Source organism: Dendrobates tinctorius, unplaced genomic scaffold, assembly GCF_039654945.1.
Source record: "Dendrobates tinctorius isolate UK_male_01 unplaced genomic scaffold, ASM3965494v1 ptg000015l, whole genome shotgun sequence".
In the NCBI taxonomy this organism is placed as follows: Eukaryota; Metazoa; Chordata; class Amphibia; order Anura; family Dendrobatidae; genus Dendrobates; species Dendrobates tinctorius.
In genome coordinates this window covers 30,484,807-30,500,809 of record NW_027361683.1, presented here as the reverse complement: position 1 = coordinate 30,500,809, position 16,003 = coordinate 30,484,807, and the positions used below count along the sequence as shown (strand labels likewise).

Sequence of the window (16,003 nt, the reverse complement as noted above, 5' to 3'; positions counted from 1 at the left end):
GCCGACGTTCCTTGGCGACTACCAGAGCGCCCAGATCTACTTTCTCAAGGGCCGATTTGCCACCCGAACTCAGCGGCCCTGTGTTTGTCGGCATGGCCATTGAATCTTGGATTCTAACCCAGGCAGGGTTTGGGAGCAAGGTGGTCGCTACAATGGCTAGCGCCTGGAAGCTGGCCTCAGCACGAATTTGCCACCACACCTGGAAGGTGTTCTTCGCTTGGTGTCGAGGCCGCAGTGTTTCTCCGCTGAGATTCTCGATCCCCAACATCTTGGCCTTTCTCCAGTCGGGCCTAGACTCGGGCCTGGCCCCAAGTTCCCTCAGGGGACAAATATCGGCTCTATCCATCCTTTTCCAGTGCAGAATTGCTACCAGTTTGCAGCTAAAGATTTTCATCCAGGGAGTCTCCCCCTTGGTACCTCCCTAAGTGTTCTGCAGGAAGCTCCATTTCAACCGCTTCAGGATATTTCTTTGAGGTACTTTTCCTGGAAAGTGGCGTTCCTAGTGGCCATCACTTCTATCAGGCGGGTTTCAGAGCTGGCGGCACTATCCTGCCGAGCTCCGTTCCTCACTTTCCATAAGGATAAGGTGGTGCTTAGACCAGCCCCTCCTTTTCTACCGAAAGTCGGGTCCTCATTTCATATTGGGGACGTTGTCTTGCCTTCATTTTGTCCAGCACCGGTGCACCGTGTGGTAAAGGCTCTTCACACTTTAGACCTGGTAAGAGCCCTTCGGAGGTACATGTCGCGGACGGCTCCCTTTCGTCAGACGGACACGCTGTTCGTGCTCCCCGAAAGGCGCAGGAAGGGACTCGCTGCCTCAAAATCGACCATAGCCAGATGGATTAGTTTGACTATTCAGGAGTTCTACCGCATTAGTGGCACGCCGATTCCATCAGGGATCATAGCGCACTCTACTCGGGCAGTGGGCGCCTCTTCGGCTTCGGCGGAACGGGTTTGCAAGGCAGCAACCTTTGCCAAACATTATAATATCCATACTCAGGCCTCGGCGGATGCGAGCCTGGGTAGAAGGATTCTCCAAGCAGCGGTGGCGCACCTTTAAACAAGAGGTGCATGCAGCTTGGATCGGTGAGTCAATCTCCCACCCAGGGACTGCTTTTGCACGTCCCACAGTATCTGTGTCCCCCAATGAGGCGAAGGAGAAGCATGGATTTTTGTGATAACTCACCGTAAAATCCTTTTCTCCGAGTCTCTCATTGGGGGACACAGCACCCACCCTATTAGCCAAGTTGGCTCTTGTTTTGTTTAATTTAAATACGCATTTATTTGTGATATACACTGCGTTCCAAATTATTATGCAAATTGGATTTAAGTGTCATAAAGATGTAATTTTTTTGTTTTTCAAATAAACTCATAGATGCATAGATGGTATTGTGTATCAGGGCTCTTTGGATCACTGAAATCAATCTCAAACGCCTGTGATAATTAGTTTACCAGGTGAGCCCAATTAAAGGAAAACTACTCAAGAATGATGTTCCACATTATTAAGCAGGTCACAGGTTTCAAGGAATTTAGGAAAGAAAAAGGATCTCTCTGCTGCTGAAAAGCATCAAATAGTGCAATGCCTTGGTCAAGACATGAAAACATTAGATATTTCCCAAAAACTTAAATGTGATCATTGTACTGTTAAGAGATTTGTGGCTGATTCTGAGCACAGACATGTTTGTGCTGATAAAGGCAGAATGAGGAAGGTTTCTGCCAGGCAAGTTCATCGGATTAAGAGAGCAGCTGCTAAAAAGCCATTACAAACCAGCAAACAGATATTTAAAGCTGCTGGTGCCTCTGGAGTCCCTCGAACCTCAAGGTGAAGGATCCTTCAAAGGCTGCAGTGGTACATAAACCTACTATTTGGCCACCCCTAAACAGTGTTCACAAGCAGAAACTGTTGCATTGGGCCCAGACACACATGAAGACTAATTTTCAAACAGTCTTGTTTACTGATTAGTGTCGAGCAACCCTGGATGGTCCAGATGGCTGGAGTAGTGGATGGTTGGTGGATGGCCACTATGTCCCAACAAGGCTGCGATGTCTGCAAGCAGGTGGAGGAGTCATGTTTTGGGCCGGAATCATGGGGAAACAGCTGGTAGGGCTCTTTAAGGTTCCTGATGGTGTGAAAATGACCTCTGTAAAGTATATAGAGTTTCTGACTGATAGCTGTCTTCCATGGTATAAAAAGCAGAAATGTGTCATCAGGAGCAAAATCATCTTCATGCATGACAATGCACCATCTCATGCTGTAATGGATACCTCTGAGTCATTGGCTGCTATGGGCATAAAATGAGATAAACTCATGGTGTGGCACTGGCCACCATCTTCCCCTGACCTCAACCCTATAGAGAACCTTTTGGAGTATCATCCAGCAAAAGATCTATGAGGCTGGGAGGCAGTTGACATCAAAACAACAGCTCTGGGAGGCTATTCTGACTTCATGCTAAGAAATACAAGCAGAAACTCTCCAAAAACTCACAAGTTTAATGGATGCAAGAATTGTGAAGGTGACATCAAAGAAGGGTTTCTATGTTAACATGTAACTTGGCCTGTTAGGATGTTTTGGAGTTAAATAGCTTTTTTGTTCAGTGAATCTGACCTCCTAATGCTGCAAATTCCACAAATGAGCATTTTCAATTCTTTAAAACATATCAAATGTTTAGAAATTCTACTGTGCCTAATAATTTGGAACAGTCCAATTTGAGTTTTTATTCATTTTGGAGATTATACTGTTTTCATTGGGAGGTTTCTTCAATAAAATTCGATGTATACTCTAACGAGTGATGACTTTTATTAGACTGACTGTCATTTGTACCGACTATTTAGGAAAATCAGAGAAAAATATCATTTGCATAATAATTTGGAACACAGTGTAAGGGTGGTTCTTTTCTGGACATGTTGTACTTGTATTAAGGCTGATTTTGTTGTCGTCCTACTGCTTTGGCACCAAACTGATTTCCGCCCGCAATAGGGGCGAGGGTGTGTACGGCGGAGGAGGAGCTAACCTTTTTTTCACTTAGTGTCAGCCTCCTAGCGGCAGAAGCATACACCCACAGTATTCTGTAATGCTGTAGATAAGCCCTCAATGTAACATGAAAGAGAAGAAAAACGAATATTATACTCAGGGGCGGTCCGGTCTTGGTCCGATGGGTGTCGTGGTCCGGCGCCTCCCCTCTTGTAGCGGTGACATCCTCTTTGCTTCCCGTCGCAGCTCCGGCGCAGGCGTACTTTATCTGCCCTGTTGATGGCAGAGTAAAGTACTGCAGTGTGCAGGCGCCGGACCTCTCTGACCTGGTCCGGCACCTGCGCACTGCAGTACTCTGCTCTGCCCTCAACAGGGCAGAGCAGAGTGCGCCTGCGCAGGAGCTAAGACGGGGGAAGCAAAGAAGAGGACGTCACCGTTAGAAGATAGGAGGTGCTGGACTGGATCGCTACACTCATTGGACCAAAACTGGACTCTAACCTCCCCTAGGTGAGTATAATATAACTCATTTTTCTTATCTTTCAGGTTACATCGGGGCTTATCTACAGCATTACAGAATGCTATAGGTAAGCCCCTGATGGCGGTGCCGGCAGCTGTTAGTCGAAAAATGGGGTGACAGATTCCCTTTAAAGTTTCTAAGATGGCAGTCCATTACAACAAGGTCAAGCAGCAGACATTGGGGACAACGAAGCTACAGACCGGCAGAGGGCAAAAACGAATCTCCACTGACAGGGTTGACCGTCATCTTATTCGAATGTCACTCAACAACCGCAGGATGACATCAAGTGACCTACAAAAGGAATGGCAAATGGCAGCTGGGGTGAAGTGAATGGCATGAACAGTTCGTAACAGGCTCCTAGAGGCAGGGCTCAAGCCATGTAAAGCTTGAACATAGCCTTTCATCAATGAGAAGCAAAGGAGAGCCAGGCTGAAGCTTGCCAAAGACCATAAGGATTGGACCATAGAGGACTGGAGTAAGTAATCTTCTATGATGAGACTAATATTCAGCTTTGCCCAACACCTGGTCGGCTAATTGTTAGACTGAGACCTGGAGGGGCGTACAAGCCACAGTGTCTTGCACCCACAGTGAAATTTGGTGGGGGATCGGTGATGATCTGGGGATGCTTCAGCAAGGCTGGAATTGGGCAGGTTAATCTTTGCAAAGGACGTATGAATCAAGCCGCATACAAGGTTATCCTGGACAAAAAGTTGTTGTTCCTTCTGCTCAGGCAATGTTGTCCAAATCTGTGGACAGTTTTTTTTCCAGTAGGACAATGTGCCATGCCACACAGCTAGGTCAATCAATGTGTGGATGAAGGACCACCACATCAAATCCCTGTCATGGCCAGCCCTATCTCCAGATCTGAACCCCATTGAAAAGCTCTGGAATGTAATCAAGAGGAAGATGGATAGTCACAAGCCATCAAACAAAGAAGAACTGCCTAAATTTTTGTACCAGGAGTGGCATAATGTCAAAGCAGTGTGAAAGACTGGTGGAAAGTATGCCAAGACACATGAAAGCTGTTATTAAAAATCATCATGGTTATTCCACAAAATATTGTTTTCTGAACTCTTCCGGAGTTAAAACAGTAGTATTGTTGTTTCTAAATGATTATGAACTTGTATTCTTAGCATTATTTGATGTCTGCAAGCACTGCATTTTTTGTGCTTTTGACAATTTCTCATTTTCTGAAAATAAATACAAAATTTAGTGCTTGGACACTCGAATACATGTTATCAGTAGTTTATAGAATAAAAGAGAAATTTACATTTTACTAAAAAATATACCTGTAAAGAGAAAAATCAGACAAGCTGAAAATTTTGCAGTGGTCTCTTTTTGCCAGAGCTGTAGACTAGGTAGGGACACCAACAGCAGTATGAAGGAGTGTTGAGGTTTTGATAGGGGTGTGTGGTATTTCTTTTTCTTTTTATGCTTTACCACCATGAAATCTCATAATGCTCAGTACAAGCTGCAGTTTGTTATTCAGGCTGATTAGGCATTGAGTATGTCTCCTGGGATGAGGTTGGAGTATACAGTAAAGCCCCCGTTACACATAGCAATATCGCTAGCAATATCACTGTAACGTCACCGATTTTGTGATGTAGCAGCGATATTGCTAGCGATATCGCTATGTCTGATACTTACCTCCGACCGGCTCCCCCGCTGGTCGCGCGAGAACGTCCTGGATCATTTCTCGTCGGGCGCTTCCTGTGGTGCCGACGAGCGACGTGGACGCGGGCGGGAGGACGTCAGGATCGCCGCCTCTGACAGGTAAGTAGCGACCCCCGACCCATGCTATGTCGCTGGTGAGATCTGCCTGTGTGGCAGCTCACTAGCGACCACTTAGCGATGCACCAGCGATCCATATCGTTGTTGGGATCGCTGGTGCATCGCTAAGTGTAACGGTACCCTTAGGTCCAGAAATGTTTGGTCAGTGACCTAATCTTTGTGATTTGGGCTCTTTGTGCAACTCTTTTTTTATTTAAATTGGAACAACTGAGATGCACTTGAAGTCAGGGCTGTGGAGTCGGTAAGCCAAACCTGCGACTCCGACTCCGACTCCTCAATTTCCCTTACACCGACTCCAACTCCGACTCCGACTCCACGACTCCGACTCCGACTCCCACACATATTGCTTATATTTAAGTGAAAAATTTATTGTAGTACAATGTGAACCTCAGACATTTAATCATTTTTATGATCCAATAATCAAGATATTTAGATAGAACAGAATATATATTGGTGTACTACCCGGTTTTCATTCTTTTTGGTACAGATACGATATGGATAGACAGATATGGATAAATGGATAGATAGAGCAGATTTCTAATCTGCTTTTGATATTGAAAACATTATCTATGAGCTCAAAAACCTTTCAGGTGATGCGGTTTTTTAAAAAGATGATCAGCTTTTGCAGCTGAAAAACGTATCCTCAAAAAACACAGGAAAAACGCTGTGTGTGAATGTAGCCTTAGATCAGGAATAGAACAGCCATTTATAGGACATTTCATAACTTTCCCTAACTCCTATGAAAAAATATTCAGCACATCCTGCATTGAATTACTGTACCCAATTTATTATATATTTTAGGAGTCGGAGTCGGTCCATTTTATACCGACTCCAACTCCACCAAAATGAGCACCGACTCCGACTCCACGACTCCGACTCCGACTCCACAGCCCTGCTTGAAGTGTGGACTTTCAGATTTAATTAAAGGACTTGAACAAAAATATCCTTTTATCCTAATAAACTTTTAGAAATTGCAACCAGTCCTCTACAAATACTCCACATTTCTGGGGCTCAGAAGTAATTGGACAAATTAACTTTACCATAAATAAAATGTTAATTTTTAATACTTTGCAGGCAGTGACTGCCTGAAGTCTGGAAGCCATGGACATCTCTAAAAGCTGGATTTCCTCTTTTGTGATGCTTTTGGAGGCATTTACTGTAGTTGACAGTTGTTGCTTGTCTTTCTGGCTTATCTTTTAGCATGTGAAATACATGCTAAATAGGGTTGAAATCTGATGATTGACTCCGCCATTGCAGAATATTCCATTTCTTTGCCTTTAAAAAAAACTCCTGGGTTGCTTTTGCAGTATGATTTGGATAATTGAACAGCACATCACAGTACAGATTGACCTTGCTGCATTTGGTTGAATCTGAGCAGAAAGTGATTCATCTACCTGTTTCGGTCTTCAGTCACATAACCAGTACCATTGGAAGTCATGCATGCCCATCATCACACTGCCTCTACCATGTTCTACAAAGGATGTGGTGTGTATTGGATGTGCCATTCCAAGCCTTCTCCATACTTTTTTCTTACCATTATTCTGGTACATGGTGATCTTAGTTTCATCTGTCCAATGAATGCTTTTTCAGAACTAGGCAGGCTTCATTAGATGTTTATTGGCAATGTCTAATCTGGCCTTCTTATTTTTAAGGTTTGTACCTTGTAGTGAAAGCTCTGTATTTCCTCTCATGAAGTCTTCTTTTTATGGTAGACTTAGCTACTGAAGCACTTCCTGGGGAGTGTTCTTCACTTCGGTTGATGTTGTGAAGGAGTTTTTCTTCACCATGGAAAGGATTATCTACCACTGTTATCTTCCGTGTTCCTCCAGGCCTTTTTGAGGTCACAAACTCTTTTGCAGAGTGTACCAAACTGTTGATGTGGCAACTACTAACATTTTATACCATCTCTGATAGATTTCTTCCTTTTTTTTCAGCCTTATGACTGTTTCTCTTTCATTACAAGCTCTTTTGACTGCTTGTGTTCACAGTAGCAACTTCCAAATGCAAATGTCACACCTTGAATCAGCTCCACACTTTTTACCCACCTAATTTATGGATTAATGAAGGAATAGCTCATGCAGCCCATTAAAGAGCTTTTGATATAATTGTCCAATTACCTTTGGTCCCTTTAAAAAGAGGCAGCTATGTATTAAAGAGCTGTAATTCCAAAACCTTTACCCCAATTAGGATGTGTGTATATACTCAAATTAAAGCTGAGAGTCTGCAATCTAAGCCCATATTGACTATATACGGTAACTATAGCTTGAATATATTTTGGTACATGATAAAATGCCAAAATTTGTGTCATTGTCTAAATATTTTAGGACCTAACTACAGTGGGTTCGGAAAGTATTCAGACCCCTTTAAATTTTGTTTTTGTTTCATTGCATCCATTTTGTAAATTCATAAAAGTTCATTTTTTTCTCATTAATGTACACTCTACATCCCATCTTGACTGAAAAGAAACAAATGTAGAAAATTTTGCAAATTTATTAAAGAAAAACTGAAATATCACATGTTCATAAGTATTCAGACCTCTTGCTCAGACACTCGTTTTTAAGTCACATGCTGTCCATTTCCTTGTGATCCTCCTTGATGGTTCTACTCCTTCATTGGAGTCCAGCTGTGTTTAATTAAACTGATAGGTGTATGCCTTTACAAATCAAGTCCTGTCTATATAAGACCTCACAGTGCATGTCATACCAAATAAAAATCATGAGGTCAAAGGAACTGGCAAAGCAGCTCAGAGACAGAATTGTGGCAAGGCAGCCATCTGGCCAAGGTTACAAAAGAATTTCTGCAGTACTCTAGGTTCCTAAGAGCACAGTGGCCTCCATAATCCTTAAATGGAGGAAGTTTGGGACCACCAGAAGTCTTCCTAGACCTGGCGGTCTAGCCAAACTGAGCAATCGTGGGAGAAGAGCCTTGGTGAGAGAGGTAAAGAAGAACCCCAAGATCACTGTGGCTGAGCTCCACAGATGCAGTAGGGAGATGGGAGAAAGTTCCACAAAGTCAACTACCACTGCAGCCCTCCACCAGTCGGGCCTTTATGGCAGAGTGGCCTGACGGAAGCCTCTCCTCAGTGCCAGACATATGAAAGCCCACATTGTTTGGTTAAAAACACATGAAGGAATCCCAGACTATGAGAAATAAGATTCTCTGGTCTGATGAGACGAAGATAGACCTTTTGGTGATAATTCTAAGCAGTATGTGTGGACAAAAACCAGGCACTGCTCCTCACCTGCCTAATACAATCCCAACAGTGAAACATGGTGGTGGCAGTATCATGCTATGGGAGTGTTTTTCAGCTGCAGGGACAGGACGACTGGTTACAATTGAAGGAAACATGAATGTGGCCAAGTGTAGCGATATCCTGGATGAAAACCTCTTCCAGAGTGTTCTGGACCTCAGACTTGGCCGAAGGTACGCTTTCCCACAAGACTGACCCTAAGCACACAGCTAAAATAACAAAGGAATGGCTTTGGAACAACTCTGTGACCATTCCTGACTGGCCCAGCCAGAGCCTTGACCTAAACCCAATTGAGCATCTCTGGAGAGACCTGAAAATGGCTGTCCACCAATGTTCACCATCCAACCTGATGGAACTGGAGAGGATCTGCAAGGAAGAATGGCAGAGAATCCCCAAATCCAGGTGTGAAAAACTTGTTGCATCATTTCCAAGAAGACTCATGGCTGTACTAGCTAAAAAGGGCGCTTCTACTCAATACTGAGCAAAGGGTTTGAATACTTATGACCATGTGATATTTCAGTTTTTCTTTTTTAATTTTCAAAAATGTCTACATTTCTGATTTTCTTCAGTCACGATGGGATGCAGAGTGTAAATTAATGAGAAAAAATGAACTTTTTTGAATTTACCAAATGGCTGCAATGAAAAAAAAAGTGAAAAATTTAAAGGGGTCTGAATACTTTCCGTACCCACTGTATGTGCTTCATGGAAGAGTCATCAGACGGAGATAAAAAAGGGTTTTCCCGTTCTTTTCACAGCAGATACAAAAAGTTTCTTTCAGAGGAAAGGATATAAAATGGAGAACATCCTCTGGGAGAGAGAACAAAATGGGAGTCCAGGAGTAAGAAAGTGCCCAGTTTTGTTGTTGGTCTCTCCAAGAGCCAAGAAATCTTCTCAGTGACGCCAGACCCCCTCTTCATCAATGTCTGTGAAGACATCTATTCCAGCAGCTACATTCTGGACATAATAAGAATAGATCTAAAAATAGATTTGGGCAACTGCCTTGTCACACCTCTCAGGAGGTCAACAGAGGAACAATTAACCCTAGAAATGGAGGCCTTTAACTTGATCGGGAAACAAATATTGTGCGAGGTTCTGGAGCAAGAAAAAGGAATGGATTTTATTCCCCATTTTTTTTTTTTTTTCTTGTTCTAAAAACTAGACTGTTCATTCAGAACCATCATCAACTTGAAGAACCTAAACCGATGGATAAAATTTCAGACCTTCGAGATGGAATCGATAAGCACAGCCATAAAACTGCTGTTTCACAATTGTTTCATGGCAGTCATAGACTTAAAGGATGCTTCTTATCACATCCTGATTCATCTAGACCATCAAAAGTTCGAGTCACTTTCTACATACAAGGAGAAATGAGGCATTCAGAGCTATTCCATTCAGTTTTTCTGTGGCTCCAAGAATCTTCACCAAGGTAATGGCCAAGACGGCTGCCTACTTTCGCGTCCAGAACAATTATTAGTATTCGTTTTCTAGACGACTTTCCGATGGTGGGGAGATCAGAGGAGCACTGTGCAACACGAAGATATCAGTCATCTTAGAAGATCTTGACTGGATTATAAATATTCACAAGTCGAAGCTAAATCCGGTAAAAATACAGTAATTCCTGGGCCTCATTCTAAACTCCACGCTTCAAACTTTGTCTTTTACATGAGAAGAAAAAGGACAAGATAGTAGCCCTTGCCTCTGCAGCAATAGAAGTTCCAAAAATGACCATAAAGAAGGCAATGTCCCTGTTGGGAACTCTAACATCCTGCATCTCAGCGGTAATGTGGGCCCAGCAACACCCGAGGCAGCTTCAGTAAAAAGTATTGTCTGCCCAAAGGTTGCTAAGAGAGCATTTAGAAGGTAAGCTAGAACTTTCCTTACAAACCAGAAATTCCCTCTTGTGGTGCACAGACAGGACAAACTTGGCATTACATCAGGGGTACAATGGATGAAGCCAGTGAGCGACACTATCACAACAGATACAAGCAAATCTAGGTGGTGGGAACACTTGAGAGATCAGACAATTGAGGGATCAATAGTCAAACCTGAAGTTGTGGGCAGAAGAAAAGATCTCCAGAAGGCTTTTGTTTCTTCCCTCCTTGGTCGCCACGTTCGTGTCATGTCTGACAAATGGGCTATGGTGGCGTATATTAACTTGTTCCCCCAACCGAACAAGGTCCCACTCCCTAATGGAAGCGACAAACAAGCCTTTCCATCAAGTCGAACATCACCTTCTGTCCCTAACAGCGCTCCACATAAAGGGGACAGAGAATTCCAAAGCAGACTTCCTAAGCCGCAACAGACTGAAACAAGGGGCATTGACCCTAAACTCCTAGGTGTTCTAGCAGATAGTTCACTTGTGGGGATTGCCAGAAATAAACTGCTGACAAACAGAACAGGAGAGTGTAAAAATTGTGTGCACTAAATCCAATTGAAAACCCTTGTTCGGTAGATGCCCTGCAGATCCACTGTAACATCAGAATTGCATATGCCTGTACTCCGATAGTTATGATCCCAGCAATCCTGAGGAATATCAGAGAGGATCAGGCAAGAGGGATTTTAATTGCTCCATTCTGGCCAAAAAGACCATAGTTTTCCCTAATGAGAATGTCGGTGTCAAATCCATGGATCCTTCCGGAGATCCCGGACTTTTTCACTCGAGGTCGAGTTTGCCACTTGAGCGAAGGGCTTCCATCTAACAGCATGGAATTTGAGTGGACAATGTTGACTTGAAAGGTTTTTTCTCCAGGGTTAGTTTCTAGTGATGAGCGAGTTTGTTTGTTGCTCGGGTGATCTCCCGAGTATTTGGAAGTGCTCGGAGATTTAGTTTCTGTTGCCACAGCTGCATGATTTGTGGCTACTTGAGAGCCTGAATACATGTGGGAATTCCCTAACAAACAGGCAATCCCCATGTGTATTCAGCCTGTCAAGTAGCCGCAATCATGTAGCCGCAATCATGTAGCTGCCGGGACAGAAACTAAATCTCCAAGCACTTCCAAATACTCGGAGATCATCCAAGCATGCTCAGAAAAACCCGAGCAACGCGCATACTCTCATCACTATTAGTTTCCACCTTTTTTGACAAGTATGAAAGCTAGAAAAACAAAAATTTATTGCGGAACATGGAATTTTTTTTTTTCGTTTTTAGGGAAAGCTTTGAGAAACAAAAACTCCAATGCGTTCCATCCTAGAATTTTTCCAGAGGGGGTTTTAGCTGGGGTTAGCTACCGATACCCACAAGGTTCAGGTTTCAGCCTTGGGCGCATTATACAATTATAATCTCGCACCTAATCAATAGATATTGAGGTTTATGAAATCCTTTGAAAGATCTGGACCAGTCCCAATTCCAAGGTTTCCCTCATGGGATCTAAATTTAGTACAGGAGGCGTTAAATCCTGCAAAGGTTTCAATGGATCTTTGGTTAATAGTTAAGTATCTTACCTTAAAAACAATTATATCAGTAGCGCTAACTTCGGTCCATAGGGTGAGTGATATCCAGGCCCTTTCAATAAATCCTCCTTTTACGCAGGTATATAACGATAGGATTGTGTTAAGACCTGATGCGGCCTACCTTCCCAAGGTGACCTTAAAATGGACTTCATCAGTCTATTCATATTACAATACTTCACTGGTACTTGTATTGTTCGACCCCTTTCTGTATTGTGTTTCTGCCCCCCCAATTACAAACATGTTGTCCATGCAAAATTACACGTGAGTGCCATCTAGTGGTCATACCACATTATTACTTTGAGGTCCCCATTATCCTCTGCCTTATTTGGTTGTTTTCCATTTAAGGACTGACTAATATTTAAATGTATAGCCTACTTAAGTGCAATAATTAGGCTACCCTAACATTTATGACTTTACAATGCATGTAGTGCTGTTGCCTATTTTGTGTCTTCACCGTTTACCTACTACTATTTTTCATATATTCAGTGTATTGTTGCCTATTAATTTTCTTGACTTTTTTCAATAAAATGTAATTTTTTAATTGAATATCACTGTTTTTACTATTCCCCATTTACCTTGGGGTTTATGTACTCCCATTTTTCCTTTGTTGTGTCTGAATTGTATTGGGAGTTCCCCCGCATTATTTTTAGGACTATGGTCTCTGACTCCATCCATTATTCTGACAATTTTTTAAGTTTTATGTGGTAAATGTTATTTATGAACTATTTTATGCCTCATGACTATTTGTTTTAAGGTCACAACATTTCAAAGTAAATAAAATTACAAATGTTTCAATATTGTCAACTTTTAAGTAATTTCATAAAATCAAAGCATATCTACCTAAATTTACTATCATGAAGTAGAATGTGTCATGAAAACAGTGTGTCACTGGGATCCGTTGAAGCATTCCAGAGTTACCACATGGTGACACCAGACAGAATTGAAAAATGTGACCTGGTCATGAAGGTGAAAACAGGTTTTGGCTTGAAGGGTTTAAACCTGTGTTGTTGTTGTTGTTGTTGTGTTTTTTTTTTTTTTTTTGTAACATGAGCAATCATTTCACCTAACATTGTACATTTGTATAACTTCCCCCCCCCCACCCCCATAGAGTATTGGAAAATGTGTAAAACTTTTAATTTAAACAGTGTATGAAGGTTCTTTCCATGAGTTGAAATTCCCCACGTTGGGGCTAATCTTGCATTCAAAGAAATAACGTTCCCTTTTCGAAATATCTGCCATTACTGGAATTGATGACATTAGTCACCTGACAATTGCAGCCAGTCATGGTCTTCATTGGTTTGAAATAAAAATAGCAACAATTTGTATGCATGTCATTTGTGTATAATGTGTATTATAGATAAATATTCATATATGCCATATTTTTGGGACTATAAGAGGCACATATTTAGAAAGGAAGAAAAGCCTTGCCAAAACTGTGGCTGTGTCGAGGCGCGGTCTGTGTGTGTGGCTGTGTCGAGGCGCGGTCTGTGTGTGTGGCTGTGTCGAGGCGCGGTCTGTGTGTGTGGCTGTGTCGAGGCGCGGTGTCTGGCTGTCGAGGCGCGGTCTGTGTGTGTGGCTGTGTCGAGGCGCGGTCTGTGTGTGGGGCTGTGTCGAGGCGCGGTGTCTGGCTGTCGAGGCGCGGTCTGTGTGTGTGGCTGTGTCGAGGTGCGGTCTGTGTGTGTGGCTGTGTCGAGGCGCGGTCTGTGTGTGTGGCTGTGTCGAGGCGTGGTGTCTGGCTGTCGAGGCGCGGTGTCTGGCTGTCGAGGTGCAGTCTGTGTGTGTGGCTGTGTCGAGGCGCGGTCTGTGTGTGTGGCTGTGTCGAGGCGCGGTCTGTGTGTGTGGCTGTGTCGAGGCGCGGTCTGTGTGTGTGGCTGTGTCGAGGCACGGTCTGTGTGGCTGTGTCGAGGCGCGGTGTCTGGCTGTCGAGGTGCAGTCTGTGTGTGTGACTGTGTTGAGGCGGTGTGTGTGTGTGTGACTGTGTCGAGGCGCGGTGTGTGTGTGTGACTGTCGAGGCGCGGTGTGTGTGTGACTGTCGAGGCGCGGTGTGTGTGTGGCTGTGTCGAGGCGCGGTCTGTGTGTGTGTGGCTGTGTCGAGGCGCGGTCTGTGTGTGGCTGTGTCGAGGCGCGGTCTGTGTGTGGCTGTGTCGAGGCGCGGTCTGTGTGTGGCTGTGTCGAGGCGCGGTCTGTGTGTGGCTGTGTCGAGGCGCGGTCTGTGTGGCTGTGTCGAGGCGCGGTCTGTGTGGCTGTGTCGAGGCGCGGTCTGTGTGTGGCTGTGTCGAGGCGCGGTCTGTGTGTGTGTGGCTGTGTCGAGGCGCGGTCTGTGTGTGTGTGGCTGTGTCGAGGCGCGGTCTGTGTGTGTGTGTGGCTGTGTCGAGGCGCGGTCTGTGTGTGTGTGTGGCTGTGTCGAGGCGCGGTCTGTGTGTGTGTGTGGCTGTGTCGAGGCGCGGTCTGTGTGTGTGTGTGGCTGTGTCGAGGCGCGGTCTGTGTGTGTGTGTGGCTGTGTCGAGGCTTCTTTACATTTAAAGGAAACCTTTAATCAGTGGGAATATTTTGTCTATTTTCTGCTATCAAACCTGGGGTGTTTTTTTTCATAATAAGATGTGTCCTATAGTCCTAACTTCAGTAATTTTGTTATGAAATGTAAAGGGTATCTCGGGTACCACAAGTTATCACTTATCTTCTCTCCGGCAGTCCCATAGACAACTTGGGATTATTGATGCACATGCTCAACCACCATTTTGCAAACAGGGGCACAAGTTCTTTCTGAGAAAATGTTGATAGTTTGTTTTAATTGGAATTCCCCTTTTTTAAACTGCAGTATTGTTCTCTGATGTTTTTGATGCTTTCATATAGGCATTACTGGAAAGAACTGGCTACAGTTTGGATGTAACAACGGGACAAAGAAAATATGGTGGACCACCTCCTGAATCTGTTTCATCATGTGCACAACCGGGCATTGGAACAGAGGTATGTCAGACTTTGTGCTCTCATCTCTATTTTCTATAGGTAGGATAAATGTTGTCAAAGTGAACAGAAAAAAATATATTCTCAACTTGTAATATTGTGGCATTTCACATCAGTTTCCAGTGAGTAACCATTACACTGCCTAGAAGTCTGCCTGGTAACATCGATGGGTATAGTGCACTAGAATACAATAATATTGCCGTGAATTAGTGAAGGTATCAAAGTATCCCAGTCAAGTCCCCTAATGGGGCTAATAAAACATTTAATAAGTCTAACGTATTTAGGAACATATCTCAAACACTGTTGCAGGATTGCTATTATTTTCTTATTCCACGTAAAAACTATAAGTCATGCTGTAAAATGAAGAGGAAATGTTTTACTGGTCCTTAAGTTTTAAATTAATTACACTTCTCTGGTGTTAAAGTGTGCTTAAAGGGGTTGTCTAAACATAATGATTAACTTTGTAACTTTAAGAACCCCCTCCTTCCTCAAGAATGGAGGGATTATTAATTCTGTTGTCTACAGTTCATTGCATGGGTTACCGTCCATTACTGCAGTCAGACTTTTGGGGGCAGTTCCCCTCTAGGCATGGAGAACAGCGTTTGAGAGCACTTTGCTATAGCATCCCACCATCCAGTCAATTTCAGTGTCATGAATGATGCTCCTGCGCTCCTCTAATACTGCAGAGGCAAAATGATCTCTGCTTACAGCATCTAAGGCTACTTTCACACTTGCGTTAGGAGGCGCAGCGCACGGCCGCCGTGCAGCTCCGCCCCCTGCCGCACCCCCTCCAGTCAGCTCCTCCTATGGGCGCATGACGCTGCATGCGACCTGCGTACCCTATTGTTAGCATTGGGTACGCAGGCCGTGCGCTGGTATGCTTTTGGCGGCACATGCGCCCTTTTGACTGTGCGCCGAGCGCACCAAAATGCAACACGGTGCGTTTGGCGCACCGTCAAAAGGGTGCATGCGCCGCCAAAAGCATACCAGCTCACGGCCTGCGTACCCAATGCTAAAGATAGGATACGCAGGTTGCATGCAGCGTCATGCGCCCATAGGA

The 16,003-nt window shown here is 44.0% G+C and overlaps 1 protein-coding gene across 8 annotated transcripts in view; it reads left to right on the top strand.

The window, feature by feature from the left end:
• The window catches only part of HNRNPR (heterogeneous nuclear ribonucleoprotein R), a 191,487-nt gene that overhangs the window by 38,998 nt on the left and 136,486 nt on the right, over nucleotides 1–16,003 (top strand). For all 8 annotated transcript variants that reach the window (XR_012227396.1, XR_012227398.1, XR_012227392.1 and 5 more), the window contains exon 3: nucleotides 14,833–14,946. Coding sequence is in view for 5 of the 8 variants with exons in the window: in XM_073563270.1 (XP_073419371.1) it covers nucleotides 14,833–14,946 (114 nt within the window). In the remaining 3 variants the exon portion in view is untranslated. The remainder of the gene's footprint in view (nucleotides 1–14,832; nucleotides 14,947–16,003) is intronic.